Raw genomic sequence first — 19,664 nt, forward strand, 5'->3', positions numbered from 1 at the left:
AACTAGATGATTCATTCACTGCGATAATACATAATCTGATGGTCGTTTTAAGCTTCAATAAACTTATTTGATGAGTTACCTCCATTCATTTAATTTTCTTTTTTTACCATAATATTATTTTTGGTAGTACATATTTACCATAATATTTTACCAATTCATTCATTTTTATTTTATTTTAAATTTTCAATAGCGCGTGGTGAAGAGATACATTGAATAGTGCGTGACAATAAACAAAGCATGGAACATATTCCAAACTCCTCAATTTAAGTGTTTCAACTTCTTCAATCTTTGCAACTAACTCTCTTCCATCCCATTCCTTTTCTCTTCTCTTCTCTATCCCCTTTTCACACTTTCTCTCTCTTAATGACTTAAACACCACCATGAACTTTCTCCGGCGACTCTTCGGCGGTAAAAAACACCGCAATCAACCACAAGAATCCACCAAAACCACCGCAAAAAAAGACAAAAGAAGCTGGAGTTTCGCAAAGAACAACACAAGAGACAAAACAAACTCACACACATTACATAACAACAAAAATTCTTCTGACCCTTCTTCTTCTCCTTTCGCCGGAAATTACGATGCCAATAAACATGCCATTGCTGTTGCTGCTGCTACTGCTGCCGTTGCTGAGGCCGCACTTGCTGCTGCTCATGCTGCTGCTGAGGTTGTTAGATTGACTAGTAACACCGGAGCTGGAAAAAATGCAACTCCGGTGCTTCACCGGAGATGGTTGCAAGAGGAAATTGATGCTGCCGGGAAGATACAGTCGGCGTTCCGAGGTTACTTGGTATGTCACAATTTTTGTTTTATGTTTTCATTTCTTTGCGTTACTCCCTCCGTAACACTATATATAAGCAAAAATCATTTTTTAGATTCATTGTATATGTATTTGCTCTTTTTGTTTATATAGTGTTACTGAGGGAGTATAATTGAATTCGTAGTATTCTTCATTGTTAAAATTTGAAAGAAAATGTTTGTAAAAAATAAAAATTAAGTAATTCTAAAACCAAAGTGGGCAAACATTCATTTGTTCTATATAAGTTTAATTTATTGTCAAATTAGTAATAATATATCTTCTTTGTTAGTTATTTATTTTATGAACTAATTTAATCAAGTAAAAACAAGATTAAATATTAAATTGATTATTTAAAATAAAATTCAGTCATGTTAACATTTGTTGTAAGGGTATATGATAAAATATCTTAATATAAAAAATTTATATTTAATAATATAAAAAATTTAATATTTTGTGTCAAAATAAAAGAAATTTAATTTTTAATCAAAAATAAAAATGCACAATTTTTTTTTTTAAAATTTACATTTACTTCCTTAGCATGTATTCTCGGATAAGATTTGAGCACAAAATATAATTAAAAGGATACTATTATATTTAGAAATTTCACCCGATGGATAAATGAGATAATCGGAATTTCGAACCACTACTCTACATATTTGATCTATCTCTATAATTTTTATAGTATATAGTACTACTATATATCTAAAAAGTGAGGAAAATTCAAAGACTAACTGTTGATTTTTTCGTAAGCATGCTGCATTAATTTAGCTCATTCCCACATCAGTACTGTACTTTGTTGACTCTTTGATTATTTCTCTGTTTCCTTTCCGCCCATTCATTTTTCTAGTTGAAATAGAATTTTTGTTGTATTTTTATATTCTAATAATCATACTATTGCTTCATTAATTTTTCAACGCGTGTTCTTTTTTCTCTTTGATTTTTCAACTATCCATGAAAGCAACATATGCTCTTTTGCCAACACCAACACTTTGTCTCCTTCAAAATAAAATTCGTTTATTTCTTTTTGGATCTTGCTAGTTAGAGTATTTTTGAAGTATTATTTTAAAAAAATCATAGTAAAAGTAATTTTTTTTTAATTTTTAAAAATTTATTATACAAATTTTAATATAATTTTATTATATTTAGTTTTTTAATTAATGTATTTAGGATATAACACTTTTAACATTTTTTGTTAAGTGACATAGTGACTAAGCGTTTAAGATTCGAACCCCAATTTCAGCAATGCGAATGTCACTATCATCTAATCATGTTCAATGTCAGTTCTGACATTAAATGGTTTCAGTTCCATCCCAATTACGATTACGGGGATCGAACCGTGGTCCTCCTCCTTATTATATTCAATACTAACTATTGTTGGGTAAATAATATATACGTGGGTGTATGGTGTACAGTGATTTTGGTTCCAATTCCACCGACAAATTTGGCTTACAATAGTGTTATTGGACTTATTTTTGTTTAACCATACTTAATTTTTATACTTTTGTACGCACCAAAATATTGATTTTGACACATCGAACAAAGACGAGATGTGCGTTGTTGCGAGGAGCATTAGTTTTGGATGCATGTATTATCTATCATTTCAATAGTTGCTTCATGTGATAGTAGTGTTATTTTTGTTATTATGTATATTAATTTTTCGTTAATTACTTAATTTTGAGATTTACAGATATTTTATGATTATAAGAACATTGACTAAAAAGTTAAATATAAGATTACAAATTTTAGTGCAATTGATAAAAATTGTTGAAATTGTTAGGCTGAATATTATGATCGGAGTTCGAATTCGACTTTCTCACTTACGTGCGTAAATTTATAATTGCTTTGCTATTTCATTTATGTTAAAAAAATAAATAAAAATACTCCTATACTATAAAATAATATGTTGAAATTAGTGTAATCAACTCTTCCTAGCATGTGCCATGAACATTAAAAATTGTGATGTATGTTCACCAAAATTATTGTATATTTATATGAGTATTTTTTTCTTCTTGTTCTAGTGTTATGGTAGTCAGTGCAACCTGTATTTCTATCACGTGTTGGCTGCAATTTTTGTGTGTAGTCACTTTTATTATGTTTTGAAATGTGTTCTGTTATGTACTATTGTTCTTACTAAATTTCATCAAGGTAAAATTAGCTAGGCTTATCTCACAATACTTTCTTTAAATAGTTAGACCTAATCTTGCACAAAAAAAATAAATAGTTAGACCTAATCTGTTCTAAAAACTCAATATTCACTCGGTGGAAATATTAATGGCATTTTGATTTAGATCAAATTGTTTAAATGCAAGCTTGATATTTTGAATTATTAAATCAAAGTAAAATTTATATATTTTTAAACTGTCTCATCTTGATTTAACAAACATTGATTTATCAACGGCTTGAAAGCAGAATCCCTTAACGGAAGGGAATCTAAATTCCTTTTTTTTTTATCACTATATGTTACTTATATTTAGTATCATGGTAATTATGTTAGAATCATGATGATCCGCCATAAGCCATAATTTTATAGAAGTTATAAAGTGTAGTTTTTAAAAATTCACGGCATGTCACTGTTATTCTGATACCAAATTAAAAAATGTTACAAAGCATCATAGTAGGATCATGTGAGGAGTCCAAAGCTAAATGATTCAGCTGAAAATGACCCCATTTTTTTTTTTAATGAAATATGAGTGGGTGAGAATATATACAAGGACCATAACAATTAAAGAAGGGAAAACAGGCAATTTAATTTGTGTGTATGAATAATGAATATAATACCATAAGATAGATATATAGCCCCACCTAATGTTTATTAATTAATAAAAAAAATAGACCTAAGTATTTGGTGAGTTATGATACTTTCCTTTCCGGGACCAAAGAGGTATGTCCCTATGTACATAAAAAATTACACAAAATATGAAATGGTACAACGACACCACATCATCAACCATTTTTAAGATATGGTCCAAAGTGCTATATAGATTATTAGGTTTCCTTATTAATCAATGTAATTGGAGATTCATAGCTACTAGGTTCGTTTTTGGTAGGACATGAGTATATGAGGTACATTGATATGTACTCCTATGTGCTAAACTTTAATTCTTCTTGGCTTGATAATGAAAACCTTGAAGTCAATTTTGTTCAATGCGTTCACACATATCTTGATCTTTTGTTTTATTGGTAGGAATCAAACTCGATATTTTTATGTTTGTACAATACTCACATTCTGCGTATCAATCACTTGTACTAGACCTCAACGCAATTGTTGATAAATTAAAAGATTTACATTTTGGTTTTTATATTTTAAAATTTTACTTACTAAAGTCAAAATGTAGATTTTTTTTTTTACTGCATAAAATTGTAGATTATTCTATTTTGAGCTTAATCATGTGATTTCCTAATTGTATGAATTTAGATTAGATTAGACTCTCAAAAACATACTTTGTGGGGGTAAAAGAATAGTTTATTTTACCATACTTTATAAAATGATATTCTAGTCTTTACTTGAGGGAAAGCAGCTTATTTTAAGGACACACGGGCCTATAGTTAGGCTGTAATGCTTTTTGAAAAACTGAAATCTTGTTTGTTAAGTTAATTTTGTTTCTTTTACACCAAAAAAAGCTAATACTTTTTTCACCTTTTATCAAGGTGAGGAAAATGTAACATAAGAAGCTTCAATGAATAAAAAAGAGCATCATAATGGAGGACTTTCCACTATGTATTAGTGTTTGTTAATGATTATGCCCATAAGCTTCAACCCCATTTTCTCTCTTTATGTCTTTTTCCCTTTTAATATACTTCACCTTTACAACATTCCATACTTATTTGTTCCTTATATTTTATTTTAGACATATCATATATAATATGCAGAGATTGAAGTTCGAACCCTGATACTTTCACTTATTCATATTAAAAGATGAAATTCTAACCACTATTGTCTGCCTAATTTTATCACAGACAACTTTCTTAGGCTTCATGTGAATTTTTCTTTTTCCCTATGAAGAACTCTATTGGATCAATCAATTCCATTATTAAATTGTTACATAATTTTTTTAAATTTTTTACTAATAATTTGTGTATGATTTTGGAAGGCAAGGAGGGCATTAAGAGCACTTAAAGCATTGGTGAAGTTGCAAGCATTGGTGAGAGGTCACATTGTAAGAAAACAAACAGCTGATATGCTAAGACGCATGCAAACATTGGTGCGACTTCAGTCTCGAGCACGTGCAAGTCGAGTGCCCATTTCCGATAACAATACGCACTCTTTCAAGTCTCCACTTTCTTATTATCCTGTAAGTTTGACTTTCACCGTATCTAATTTTTTCTTCGTATCTAACTTAAAAGTCATATAATTAAGCGACGGTTTCTAATGGATTGATTATGTAAAAAGTTTACATTGACAAAACATCAATATTATTCTCTTCTTTTATTTGTTGTCTTGATACTTTAGTAAAAAAGTTTATGCTAACTTGTTGGAAAGGCTATGTAATGGTGTCTCACTTTCTTTTAACTTTCCTTTCTGTATTTTTTTGTTTAATTTTTTCCATCACCCCACCAATTGTTGCAATTTTGAATCTGATGTAATGCAACAAATTTTTTTTTTTTCTTTTTATTGGGTGTAATGATGTAACATAACTTTACAACTTGTCACAACTTAAAAGATTGTGAGTGATTTTCAAATTTAGTCTCTAAAATTATAGAAGTTGAAGTGATCAATGAAATTGAAAAATCCGTGACAATTTCAAAGACTAAATTGATCATCTAATCGTGACTAATGTGAAGATTTTCAATTTAGGCATCATTTAGAATTTTGTTAACGTTAGAGACCAAATTGTCTAACGCCTACAACTTCAAGGACTAATTTGTGATTTGCTCGAAGATTGTTGTTTGATCAATAGTTCATTACTTTGATAAAATAACCATAATCATTTGATTTTTTTTTTCTTCGAATAATTATAGGTCCCTGATGATTATGATCACCCACTTCGTGTCTATAGTACAAAATTTGACGGATCTTCCATCCTCAAGGTATTCATGATTCATTCCCATAATAATTGATTTAATTTACGTGATCCATAAATGGTTTACATGACAAATTTGTACTCCAAGCAACACTAGCTTTTGTATTCTATTTTCTTGGAAATGGTGAATCTATTATTTTAGTTGTACCTTGAATTGAATTTTCATTTTGAACTTGCAGAGATGTAGTTCCAATGCAAATTTTAGAGACATGAACTTAGAACGAGCCCGGTTTGGTTCGAATTGGTTAGACGGTTGGATGGAAGAAAACTCATGGAACCAAACCGGCGACGCTTCATTGAAAAAAGTACAATTTGATGATGAAAAGAGTGACAAAATTCTTGAAGTAGATACATGGAAGCCAAATTTGAACTCACATCATAGTACTAGCACATCTTTTCAGCATCATTATTCATCTTGTGATTACAATAGTGAGAATTTTATGGTACACGAGTCACCGTCGAAACGTTTGTCTAAACCTCACAATCCAAGTCTTTCTTCTATGAAACATCATAAAGGAAAAGAAGAAGTAGCTTCTTCACGAACAGCCGAGAATAGTCCGCAGGCATTTTCGGCTTCGTCGAGAATTGAAAGTGTTTCAAGGAGAGGTCCTTTTACACCTACTAAAAGTGAGTGCTCATGGGGTGTTTTTAGTGGTTACTCTGGCTATCCTAGTTACATGGCAAATACTCAATCTTCTAGGGCTAAGGTTAGGTCACAAAGTGCTCCAAGACAAAGGCTAGAGTTTGAGAGATGTGGTTCAACTACTAGGTCTATTCAAGGTCTTTGGGAATCAGGGTCTAATTCAGATAAGGATTTTGATTTTAAGAGCAAGGTTTATCCAACCACAAGTAGCTTGAACGGAATTGGGAGTACAAATTTAAGGTGACATTGCAAGTTTTAAAAATTAAATATATTTTTAGTCCTTATAACTATATCAACTATTTTTTTAGTTCTTTTATTCACTTTTCGATCCCTACAAATTATAGAACTATCTATATTTGTTCAGGAACTAAAACCTAAAGTTTCATAATTGTATGGATTAAAAAGTGAGTATAGGACCCGAAAACAAAAAAAATGTTATTTTTATAGGACTAAAAATATATTTAACCCTAGAAAAAGGAACTTGATTTGAAGAGACATTGTTTTGTTGTGGTTTTTTTTTCTTTCTTGTGTGTATTAAAGTAGTTTTAGGATGTAAGTATTTGACATGTACTCAAATAGTGTTTGTCTTTACATTATCAAAGGCCCCATGGTTGACTCATGATTTTGTTTGACTTAGCTTTGTTATGTTGAAATATTATAACTTGTTTTGAGTATTTTCAGCAATCAATTCTGGTTTTCAATATACTATTGATTATGAATTGAGGACAATGTCACATGAACATAAAAATGAGGCAAAGGAGGCTTCTGGTTTAACACTAAGCTATAAACTGTACTACTAAAGTTTTAGGAATAATTTTTGTCCAGACTTTATTTAATTTGCAGTCGGTTTTCGAATTATCAGGTCCTATGGGAAGCCAAAGGGTTAATACCAAAAAAGAAAAATTCATACATAGTATTCTTATTTGTATTTGTTTTATTTGTAATTAAATGTCCTATTTTTTTATTTTTTTTTATCAATGTGAAATCATGCTAGTTTTATTAACCCTATATGTTAAATTCATAGTAATTTTATCCTAGCTTGCTTTCTAGTTTAGCCTTTCGGTGGTCCAATTTACAGATATGGGCATTAAACAAAAGGACAAAAGTGATATAATGTGACAACATGTCTACTCTCCTTCCTTTGTTTTTTAACGTTCCATTTTGGTTTGTTTTGTTTTGTTCTGTTTTTAAATTTCTTGTTTTTATTATGAATGTGAGTTAATTTTGCCTTGAATACTCTCTACAGCATGTAGTTGAAGACAATTGATTATGAGAGTGATGTAGAAGTAGTATTTGTTTTCTGCCATTGGATTTTGTTTTTTCTTATTTAGTTTTGGACCACAACATCTATCCAACTTGGACTCTATTTTCTCTTATATCAAATGGAATTGTAAAATGTGATGAATTTCATTATTACAAAATCATTTGCTTTTATCAATCATGTATATCCAAATAAATTGATTTTGTAAATTAATACCAGATAATGGTCTTGAGTATGGCTCATATGTCTCAAAAAGAGGGTTGAGAGCTGCCCAAAAGCTGAGCTAACATAGCGAGTGTTTTGGTAACATCCTGCAGTACTGTTCAGGGATATTATTTTTATTATCTCGATCAAAGTATTATTTTTATTATCTGAGCTAATATAAATGAACTATAGCAACTCTACAATCAGAAACGTACCTACACTTTGAAGAACTCAGTTATCAAACTACATGTGTTCATTGTTTGCGTTTATTCCTTATTTCTCTTTTATTACTGATTGTTCCAACAAATGCAAAATTGAGTCTGGAAGTGTAGAATTGATTTTACATGCTTGGATGATGTCGATTATAATTTATTTTATCTTTAAAATTTATTCTAATATAAAGCTATGATTTGTAGCTTTTAATTTGAAATATAATTTTTACACTCAAATTTTAATATTTAACTCATTTTTACGCGAAGCATAAACCACTTTACATTCAAATATTTTTTGTTTTAACAACTAAAAAGAGTGAATATATAAGATCAAGTATTAACCACTAGAAAATAATTGAATTAATTTTCACCTGCATATAGCACCAAGAGAAACTGTAAAAGGAAAGAGGGCAGGTGAATCATAATGAAGGTGTCACATATGTTTGTAAAAATCAATAAGTATATATGACCCATCCTTTGCAGAAAGCTTTATCAATAGTTTCATTAACTAATTAATGTACATTACCAAAGAGAATAAAGTGCATGCACGATGGAAGCATTCAAGAATGAGTAAGAACATATCCAACAACCACCAAACATAATGAAGATGGACCATAAGGTTATAGAATATACTCCCTCCGTCCCAAATTATAAGAGAAAATAAAAAAATCACACTTATTAAGAAAAAGTAAAATATGAGAATTTGAAGTATGTTTTTGTGAGTTTTTCTTCGAATAAATTGCATAGGAAGATGTAAAAACAATTTTTATTGATTGTTGTTTATTGGGAAAATGAGAGAGGGAAGAAATTAAATGCAATTTGCAATTAATTTTATGAAAATAAGGAAAAAACATTCTTGAAAATAATTTTTTCTCTTATAATTTGGGACAAAAAAAATGGGAATTTTTCCTTTATAATTTGGGACGGAGAGAGTAAATGTGTAACTACTTCATATAATGAGAAACATCTCATATAAGAGTTCTTCTTTTCTTCTCAACATAATTTCTTACATGCTCCCTAAAATATGCCCCTCGCTATCTAAATAGCAAACTCAGCTCGCTGCTTATGTAGCAAGTGAAATATTTTTTTGGCCCAACCTCAACGTCTACACCCTTCATGCCTCTCAGATGAAACAACACCCCGATTTGAAAAAAATAATAAGACTCACTATGTAGGTAGTGAACACCCTTCTCCTAGTTCGCATTTTAGAAAGTAAACCCCTTCACTGTATAGCACGAGCCCAACCACCTTCCACCTCATTTCAACAGTTTACAAAAAAATAAAGATCCCTCCAAAACCCCAAAAACTCGAAATCCTCACCAAATCCACAGCCTTTGCATTTGTGTTCAAAAGTCCTTAACAAGTGAAGACCAAAGCTGACAAACAAGAGGTTAGTGCACATTTGCTCGAATCAACACTTGCATGTTCATTTTTTTTATTGGTTATGTTCGATGGCTAAGTAGCAAACCAACTGTTAAGCGTTCGCTAGTTAGGCAGCGAACCACTCTGGTGCTGAAACTTGGTTGATTCTATTGTATATATATGATATGGTCATGTCTAACATCAAAGAGTGGTTCAAGTGGTGCATGGAGCACAAGTCATGAATAACATTATAACAAATACGAATTTTACAAAATTCATCGCTGGATTGAAAGTTTATATCACATAGATCATCCATAATTTTTTTTAAAAGAAATTGAAAAAAAATCATTTGATATGTTACTCAAATTCATCAAGATTAACGGTATTCAATAAAACTCCATAAACCATTAATCTTGTTGGGTCTCGGTAACATATCAAATGGTTTTCAATGTCCTTATAGAAAATTCATATTCATTATAATGTTACTCATGACTTGTGCACCATGCGCATCTTCTACGACAAAAAGGGAGGTTGAGTGTCCGCCTAAGCCTCAACGTTATCGTCGGCACCATCCTGAGCTCGAGCTATCGGAGGTTGAGGCCTTGAAGGTAGAGGTGACAGATGAGGAGGATCATGATCAAGATATGGAACAAGAGGTTCATGAGGATGAAGACATGCATGAGGCTCAACCTGAGGAGGAGGAGGAGGAGGAGAAGGAGGAGGGTCAGGCTCGGCGGTCGACTTTCCAAAACCCATTTCAGGGTCATCTAGATCCTGACGTTTATTCAGTAGAGCGGGTTCACCTACGCATTGATGTTGTGCGTCTGTAATAATTTTTGGATAGTTTTTTATGTATAGATAATTAATACTGTAGTTTTTGTATGTATGCATATTTAAATTGGTTTATGTATGTATACACTATTTTGTATTTAAATTTATCAAAATAGATTCAATAACACGCAAAATAGAACCTGTCCACTTCTGGTCTTGGTGGTGTTCGCTAGTTAAGCAACGAACTATAACATGGTTCGCCACCTAGGCAGCAAACTTTGAAGGGTTTCATATGCTAACCAGCAAGCCCTTATGTTACATTAATATTGGCAACAGAAACGATAAGGAAAGGGATATGGTCGTTAAATTGAATATAAAGATTTTATTAAAAAATTAGACATAAAAATTACATCAATTTTAGAGACTACATCGAGCATCTCCACTTCTTCGTTAATATAGAAATATGCTCAATCAACCATCTTGACTTCTAATTAAATATAACAATAAAGATCTAAATGGAATCTCTCTTTTAGAGATTTTCAGGTGTCAAATGGAAGGGTTTGGCCTGCAAGTACAAAAGCCAGCTTAGCTGCTTCACCGTCTAGTTTGATATGAATGGGAAAGTACCATTTGAGTGGCACCCGTTTCGGTTAGTCATATCGTTCACAACTTGGCCAAAAAAACGTCCCTCACCGATTACCATATTATCCCAATCATGGTGACCAAAGAACACCGGCAGGACAGATATGAAAAAATAACATAAGAAATTTTTTTTTTGAAAGAATAAGTGAATGGTTGAATTTCTGTTACACAAATTGGTCCCCTCTTATACAATTCACGTAGCCAATCACATTAGGCCACATGTCAACACTGTTTGATTGCATGGAAGATTGTTTTTTTATAGCAAACTGTTTTTTTTTTTTTTGCCAGTTTTTGCAATTTTACACACTCGCTATTTAACTAGAGGTGTTAATTTTAAGGGTTCAAATCATTTGAGCCCAACCCTCAAATGAAGGGGCCTAAATTCCTCTAAAGTTAAGATTTTTTTTTCTTTAGGTCCGTCAATATGCTCTAAGGTCCCTTAACATGCTTTAAAAATTTGAGGGGCTTTAGAGCATATTGAGGGGCATAAAGAGAATTTTTCTAAGGGATTTGCTTTTCGCACCCCCTAAAATTCCTCAGTTATCCCTAAAATGACCAAACTAACCCTCTCGCTTTTTAGAATGCGAGCACTTTTCGCACTTTAAGTAGCGAATGACAATATTTTTATCTCAAACACAATGTTTGCGCCCCCCTTAGATGAAAAAAATCATGAAAAAAAAGTTTGCATTCTAAAAAGCAAACTCACTTTGCAGTTTTCTATCTAGAAAGAGAATTCTTTTTTCCCAAATTTTTTCTATTAACACACTCGCTTTCTAAGTAGAGAGAGGGTTAAATTTGGAATATTGGGGGCACGCATGTAAGACAGGTGGTGCGAAAAGTAAAACTCTTTTTCTAAAGTTAATTGGCCCCATTTTATATTAGCCCTTTTCATGTAAGCCCGTTTGGCTCCAAGCCCCTAACTTTATCAATTTTTTTTTTTTTTTATGTTTTCTCTCTAAGCCTCCCATGTATCTTTTATACCCCAAATATTCCAATTTAGGGAAAATTCGGTTAACAGAAACCGAATTTTTTTCAAGGCAAAAAAAATTCGGTTCATAGCAAACGAAGTTTTTATTGAAGGGCAAAAAAGTAAAATCCGGGGGGAAAGCACCATACGGGGCCTAAAGAGAAAACATTTTGTTTTTCAATTTCTTTTTAGAAAAAAGTTCTCCAAATTCTTGAACTTTTTTTGGGAAAAATATAGATCCGAAATTTTATTTTTATTAAATGGGCCCTTTAGGACTCTCTTATTAGCTGATACAAAATTAAGGAGAATAATTGAGACATAAGGTGCTAGGGTTGACACTATGAATACAAGGTTTATACATAAGTTTGTTGGTAAACTTTATTTTAAACCATTATTGTGAATTTAATATGTATTATCAAAAGCGGAAAAGAATAGGTGGAGTGGGTAGCTCAACTGGTTTGAGCTAAGGGTGTAAGGATTTTAAGGAGTAAAGATTTAGGATTCAAGTCCTGGCTCAACTCATTCAAACTAGATTAATGAATGATACGAGGGGAGAACCAATTTTCAAGAACTAGAAAACAGGAAATCCAGGTAGAAAATATTATTGAAATAGAAACTTCATGTACAAATAAATTTCTTTATATAATATATGTATGTTTGCTCACATAAATCCAAGGACACACTAATAACTGATTCTTATAAGGAATTAACAAACAAAAAACCAATTTGTAAGAGTCATAGCTATACATAAGAGAACACAAGAACAGCTCATGCCCTTTCACTTAACTCTCGTCGCATTTCCATTTAGAAGTTGGAACACATGTTAGATACCGACACCAATGGCAGTGATCATATCCGTTTTCGCCTCGTAATAGCATCACTAAAGCAATGGATAACCTACCATTCAACAGATAAATTCAGTGATTAGATATAACACCTACTTTTTGATAACTAGAGAAATGAATGGGTCAATGAGAATTGTAAACACAGCAAAACAAATGACAGAATTAGCATTGGTTGGATAGAGTAGATAAGCAAAATATAACAACCACCTTTAATTTTCCTAACAATAGATCAAGATAATTTATAAAATCTTTAAAAATCACATTTAATTTTTTAGCAATAATAAGAAAATTCTGTTTTGTTCAGTCACATGTCACCACTTCCATTATTTAACTAATATGTGGTATTCTCTCAAGACTCGTGTTGTAACACGAGTAGAACTGTTTAAAAAACAAAAATCTACACCAAGGCGAAAAGAACCAAATTGTGATAGCAGTAGACAAACTTGAACCGGAATTCTTGGGATCATGAACTATCTGTCACAAATTTGGTTATTTTCAGTTTGATTTTTAACTATTTTTGCAGTCCTAATATTTGGTTCACAAAGAATCAGTTCAGTTCAAAAAGGTATAGTTCATTTTTCTGTAAAGGTAGTTCCGGTTTGGCTTAGGATAGAATCCGTGGACCAAGCCTTTAAACAAGTTCAGGTCAGTCCGGGAACCTGAGCAATGTGGGACTCCAAACAACTTCAACAGTTCGGATCAGTTTTATCAAACTGTTGTAAAAATTCAGTTTTTCTTACTGAACCGAACCATGAATAGTCCTAAACACGGGTTATTGGATCTGCTAATAGTCCTATCAGTTATATTGCTAATGAGGATTCAAAAAAGGAACTTACCCGGCAATCAATAGAATAACAGATACTATCCATAGAACATATTGGTAAACCTTGTACTTAGACTTGAGGCGAGCACCAGCAGGAACGTGGCGTTGCGCTAACCACCCAAATTGAGGACGCGGAAGGAAAATGAAACCAAGGAGAAAGCCTGTCAGGAATCCCCCGATATGTGCAAAATTGTCAACATGTGGCAACATTCCAATCGCAAGATTGATGACGATAATAAACAGAAGTGTGATCAAAGCAGCTACCTACAAGATACAGAAAAATGGTGTTAGAAATGAAATTTAATCCTACTATAGTATATAAAACAAACACTACCTAGATATAAGATGTTAAATCTAATTAGTGGAACAGAAACAAATTTGAGTGTTAGAGAAATGGTTATCAATCCGACATACGACTTGCAAGTATCATGAGATACTGATAACCATTCATAAGTGTTTTTCAAATTATAGAAATATAAAGCATACAAAATGAATGAATAGAACATGGATCAAATAATGATTAAATACACTCACTTTATTGGTATAAATACTCCAGTTTGTGATAAGTTCTGAAAGCATTGCTCCAAGAAGTCCAAATAGAGCGCCCGAAGCACCAACAGAGATGTTGTTTCTAATGAATAGAGAAGACAAAACACTCCCACCAAATCCAGATACTAGGTAAATGATTCCTATCCTCACTGCAAATATTTTTACAAAATGTTTAGTCATAAACCTTTATAATGCAGAACTTGAATACCGAAACAGTTCTGTTTATTGATAATCTCATCATCAAATAGATCTTATTCAACGGACGGACGATAAAAATAGAGATATACCGAACCCAAATTGTTGTTCAAGGCGAATGCCAATGAAGACCAGACTAATCATGTTTGCTGCCAAATGAATAATTCCAGCATGTAACCAAATGCATGTCACGAGTCTCCATCCTTGGTGATGATTCACAACATCATCCCACTTAAGGGCTCCCATCTTCGCTAGTCTGCAAAAATCAACAAAAAATTTGATGATTAAAAGTTGTCCAAAAATCTATACTACTATGCAACATAGGAGTTCAGCTAACTCTAACATACCTTGAAGATTAAATTAAGTACTAAAAATCCTAACAGTTTTACACATTCTTTTTCGAGTAAACGGTCATTCTTGTCCTTAAATGTATGAGGCACAACCTCAATAGTCTCTGGATGAATCAAAATTACAAAAAGATACCAAAACATGTTTGTCATTAGTCTGTTTATTCATAAAATTACTAAGACATGTTTCAGGATGTTTGTGTAATTTCGATACATTCAGGGACTATATCGAGAACGCCTCACACAAACTAATAGGATTGTGAAACAAAATTCAACAAATACATTGATTCAATCAATTCATGTATGAGCATAAATATATATACATCAAAAATGAAAACTTCACCAAGTTCACATAGTGTTTACCAAGACAAATTAAAGCCAATAAATTCGTCTCTTAGAATCAACTAAATCCAAGTACTATAACATTGACATGAAACCTGGATCAAGGTATAATCAGAAAAAATAAGACCCCCAAATCCAATTCACTAAACCAAAACAAATTTTCATGGAACCACACCTAAGCTAAAACAAAATCAAAATCAAAGCCAATTCTACTAAGTTCATGATTAACTACTAAACAAGGTCTCAAAAATGTTTCGCAACCGCGATCTGAGCCACCACATAATGATTTCATTATGTCGTTGCTACCAGAGCGCGATTGCAATTGAAGCCATATCAGCTGCATTTAACTGCAATTTTCTACAATATCAATAACCACGCCGCAACCGCAATAATCCAAACTAAAAACAATACCAAAATCAACTAAATTAACAATAAATTAGAACTAAAAACAACATGTAAGACTAAAACATGGGTATTGAAGGAAGAACAAAAAAAAACAGAAATTTAACTCTTACGTTGAAGAAGAAGGACCAAACAAAGGATTCTGTTTAAGAGGCTGAAAAGAGAATCTCCCAAGAAACTTCAAAACACAATCACCTTGAAAACCAGGATTTTTACTAGGACAATTATTAATATACATAGCTAAAACAAAAACAACAAGATTAGCAACAACAAACAAAGGAACAATCCATGATGTCCAACTAGTTTCATGATCATAAACATGTGAACTAGGAGGAGGAACATAAGAAGAAGAATAATTGTTCTTGTTTGCCCCTTCTCTCTCTAGATCTCTCCCAGACATTTTTTTTCTCTATCTATCTATGAAAAACCCAACAAAGAAAGTTTGGAAATTTAGAGAAAATGAAAGATGGGTTTGGTGTTAAATCTGAAACGGTGAAATGAAGAAAACAAAGACACGATGAGGAAGTAGTGGAAGAAGACAGGTTTCGGGTTTGTAGAATGTAACTGTCACCTCAATTACAAGCTTCCAGTAGTAGTAGATTGTAAGTTCAATAAATAATTAAATATTTAATTAATTCAAAAGTTTTTTTTTTTGACTAATTTTTAATTAAAAAAAGTTCTCTTGTAAAAAAAACAAAATTACTTTTCGACTAATTACTTTTTATTTAAAAGTTTAATTGTTATTATTAAACAAATTTAATGTATTTCATTAATCATCAAAAGTTAAATATATAAATGAATAATCTCAAATCTATGAAAGCTAGTTAAAGAATTAGCTCTCCTAGCTAGCGTATGAGCAACCAAGTCTCCTAATAAATTTAACTTCAAAGTTTGCACAAGATAACGTAACAAGAATAATATTATTATTGATCGAAAAAAAAAGTTTAATTATCATAAATTCCTAAAATATTTTTACAAGTATCTATACGATGTAATTTGATTGAATGCATGTATAGAAATAATTATATTGTCGAGGTATATAAATTAAATCATTTATTTATTTATAGAAAATATTTAAGCGTTTGTACTAGAAAAAATAATAAGCGTCTTGTTAACATGCTATTATAGCACATGTTAATGAACTTAAAATTAGATTATTTTTTTTTGAAAAAGCAAAAATGAAATGTAGATATTAATAATCGAAAAATCTTCTCCACACAAGGTGTGCCGAAAAGACCATAAGGGATTACAAAGAGTCGCTAAAAACTGAATAATAACATAAATGATTAATCAATGCTCAAACAGGTAAACGGGCTCAAACAGGTAAACAGGCTCGACCACCAGCTATGATAATTTGCAACTAAAGAAGAGTTGGTTGACTTCAACCAATGATATGAAAAATAGTTTGATTTTGTCCAAAAGTTTAGCGAGGGATGATTATGAGTTTATGAATAGTCTCTGATTTCTTCCGTTCCACACAACCCACACACAAACGAGCCATATGAGTTGCAAGAAGGACTGTTGCACTCGCAAACCACCTGATGAGTAAGTAAACTGAAGAAAATGATAAAATAGATCATGAGAATCCACCGACGAGAAATCAATCCATGAATGGACTAATGACCAGAGAGAACCAAAAGTACTACAAGATAGAAATAAGTGTTGAGCTGATTTAATGCCTCCACAACCAAACATGCAAAAATGAGAGTCTGAAGTGAGGATACCTCCGGTTGTCAGATTAGATTTTGTTGGCATTCGCAAAAATAGTAATAATCATTAATCAAATGAACAAAGTCACAGAACATATACATCTTTTGAAAGTTTAAGCCAAATCCACATGATCAAAATCCAAACAGGAAAAAACAAAGTTTAATATGAGAAAAAAGTTGCAACATTCTTCTTCATAATAAAAGAAACATACTCCAATTAGTACAAAAGAACAGCTTAAATAAAATCGAATCAGCGATTGGTAAACAAGTTTGGCCTCCAAAATCATCTGTCTCAGACATGTCATATTCATGCACTTCCACTCTAAGCAAAGCCAGTTCCGGTAAGGTTAAAGGGAATTTAAACTCTTGTTCCCAAGTTGGTGTCCAATTATCTTCTATTATCTTTGTTTTCTTCATTGTTACATCAGCTGGTACTCCAGCTATGCCAAACCTGACATAAAAATCTGGTGGAGAATATGAGTCAAAGTGAGTTTGTTTGAAATCCATACTCAATATATTTTCACCTTAAGAGTCTTCTTCACTTCCAACTTAACTTTAGGATTGAATACCTCATTATTAGGACCTACATTCATAAGAAAATCTGGCTTTTTCACATAACCACATCCTCCATTGGATCTAAACATTCCATGCATCAACCAAAGATTTCTTCCATAACCTTGCATATTGAATGCAACTATTTGAGCACCATGCATCCAGCTAACAAATGGCTTGTAGTTGGACGAGGTCACCCGTGTACCCTTCGGATATATCCTCAAAAAGTTTTTCTGGGTGAATCTGATAAGATCAGTTCCGAGCGACTCAGAAGCCTTTTCAATCTGTTGTTCGCTTAAGCTAAGGCGTCTCACTTTATCATCTTCAACTTTTAAGGCTTACTTAAGACTACCCTTAGGTTTTCCAGCACGAATAGCGATTAGACGCTTATATTCACTCTCCTGATTTGTTTCCTATTCATCATCATTTGATTCATCATCATCATCATTGTGTTGATTTGACTCAAAATCACCCTTATCATCTTCATTTTGTGTACTAACAACATCGTTGACTACTTTTCCCCATTCATCTTCATCAGAATCCTTCGATTTGGATTTCAGCAATTGTTTTGAATTCTCCCTCACACTCTTAGAACAATAACATCATCTTTGTTGGAATTAGGCCAAATATCAAGCTCAACAACTCTTACACCTCTTTTCAATGCCTTTATAATAGGAACATCACTACAATCACTGCTGAGTTGATTTCCTGTTAGGTAAGAGTTATGGCCAGTATATATGAAATAATGGGACAATGGAGCTGTCATATCCTGATGAACCTGAGATCTGATAGGGGAAAACTAGAACCTAAGCCTCAGTAACAGGATACTCAAACACAACATCTTTGCCTGAAAGTTTTCTGTAAACTGCAGTAAATATTTCCAGCTTGTATTCGGTATTGTTCCTCTCCTTAGGGTCCAAGAACACCTTCATGATCAAAAAATTCATATTATTATATTGTACAGTACAATACAACAATTTTACTTTTGAAATGTCGAATGTACGACTTTTGAGAGCAATATTTTTATATTACCTTCAGTCATTTTATAAGAAACAGTTGACTTCGTAGGTTCATTGAATAATTGATGCATACTCTCTCCGTCCCATTTTATAAGATTTCATTTGACTAAATGCACTATTCATATGTCTTGTTTTGACCGTATTTTTCTAAAAATATATAAATGTAAATATTATCATATAAGATCTTGTTTGATTTGTTTCAACGAGTATTTTCAAAATGGCAAATTTCTATAATTTTTATTAATACACAATTAAATATATTTGTAATCAAAATTAAGTATTGATGTGCGTGCAGTTGTCAATTAGTCCTTATATTTTAAGACTGAGGGAGTGAGTTATTTAATAAATCTTAAAAGTGAGTAAAATAATAGTACACGCCAATCAATATTAATCATGTTTTTCACCACGTCACCCCACTTTCTTTTTCTTTTTTTTTTTGAAATTTCGTCACCCCACTTTTTTGTTATAACATGACAAATTGATTTTTTTTTTTTTTGTGAATATGATTTTATTATTTTAATATGATTTTTTTTTTGTACATAAGATCCTATTTTTTTTTATAATTTATATGATGCCAAAATTATAGAGCGTATAAGATCGATATGTATACCTTTTGCTATTTATCTATGCCTATATATAAAGATGATACAAATTTTTTTTGGTGTAGACTTTTCATAATACCAACAATACCCTTGACTCTTTTTTTTAGCAACAAAAATCTTTTATTAACAAACTCACCCTAACATAAGACATATCTTTTATTTGTAAAAGTCTTTTATTAACAAACTTACCGTAATATAATGCATATTTTTTTTACATAAATTTGCATAATAGACACAGATAGGTGCAGAACACGACATGTGCCATGTATGACAGCTAGTTTTTACAAAAAAAATAAAATTAAATTGATCTTTAATTACGTGCACACCATTGAAGCTATAAATAGTACTTCCTCATTTATAAGCAAAATTATACTTTTGAGATTCATTCAATAATGAATG

At 31.7% G+C, this 19,664-nt stretch overlaps 2 protein-coding genes and 1 pseudogene across 3 annotated transcripts; 1 reads left to right on the forward strand and 2 right to left on the reverse strand.

Annotated features, from left to right (window-relative positions):
• The first annotated feature begins 242 nt into the window (after positions 1-242).
• Positions 243-7,141, forward strand: LOC123905944 (protein IQ-DOMAIN 23-like). Of its 2 annotated transcripts, XM_045955751.1 has the most exons (5): positions 272-788; positions 4,889-5,089; positions 5,757-5,825; positions 5,998-6,722; positions 6,917-7,141. In XM_045955751.1, exons 1-4 carry the CDS (start codon positions 381-383, stop codon positions 6,703-6,705), a joined length of 1,386 nt encoding a protein of 461 aa, XP_045811707.1. In that variant the 5' UTR covers positions 272-380; the 3' UTR covers positions 6,706-6,722; positions 6,917-7,141. The 2 variants fall into 2 exon arrangements, with proteins under 2 accessions (XP_045811706.1, XP_045811707.1); XM_045955750.1 differs by having other exon boundaries at positions 243-788; positions 5,998-7,141.
• Positions 7,142-12,452: 5,311 nt separating this feature from the next.
• On the reverse strand, positions 12,453-15,977 carry LOC123905945 (RHOMBOID-like protein 2). The gene is made up of 5 exons (XM_045955752.1): positions 15,497-15,977; positions 14,385-14,548; positions 14,083-14,246; positions 13,562-13,812; positions 12,453-12,777 (listed from the first exon to the last, which is right to left on the reverse strand). The coding sequence occupies exons 1-5, from the start codon at positions 15,781-15,783 to the stop codon at positions 12,663-12,665; spliced, it is 981 nt and encodes a 326-aa protein (XP_045811708.1). The 5' UTR covers positions 15,784-15,977; the 3' UTR covers positions 12,453-12,662.
• A 1,307-nt stretch (positions 15,978-17,284) lies between these two features.
• On the reverse strand, positions 17,285-18,576 carry LOC123904812 (annotated as a pseudogene).
• Positions 18,577-19,664: the final 1,088 nt, after the last annotated feature.

Source organism: Trifolium pratense, linkage group LG2 (genome assembly GCF_020283565.1).
Source record: "Trifolium pratense cultivar HEN17-A07 linkage group LG2, ARS_RC_1.1, whole genome shotgun sequence".
Lineage (NCBI taxonomy): Eukaryota > Viridiplantae > Streptophyta > Magnoliopsida > Fabales > Fabaceae > Trifolium > Trifolium pratense.

Excerpts from the sequence above, each read along its gene's own strand:
- LOC123905944 (XM_045955750.1), top strand. The coding sequence starts at position 381 with ATGAACTTTCTCCGGCGACTCTTCGGCGGTAAAAAACACCGCAATCAA. Across the intron at positions 789-4,888 it reads CGGCGTTCCGAGGTTACTTG|GCAAGGAGGGCATTAAGAGC; the intron begins GTATGTCACAAT and ends TGATTTTGGAAG. Across the intron at positions 5,090-5,756 it reads CTCCACTTTCTTATTATCCT|GTCCCTGATGATTATGATCA; the intron begins GTAAGTTTGACT and ends GAATAATTATAG.
- LOC123905945 (XM_045955752.1), bottom strand. The coding sequence starts at position 15,783 with ATGTCTGGGAGAGATCTAGAGAGAGAAGGGGCAAACAAGAACAATTAT. Across the intron at positions 14,247-14,384 it reads TGAACAACAATTTGGGTTCG|TGAGGATAGGAATCATTTAC; the intron begins GTATATCTCTAT and ends AAATATTTGCAG. Across the intron at positions 12,778-13,561 it reads GTTATTCTATTGATTGCCGG|GTTATCCATTGCTTTAGTGA; the intron begins GTAAGTTCCTTT and ends GTTGAATGGTAG.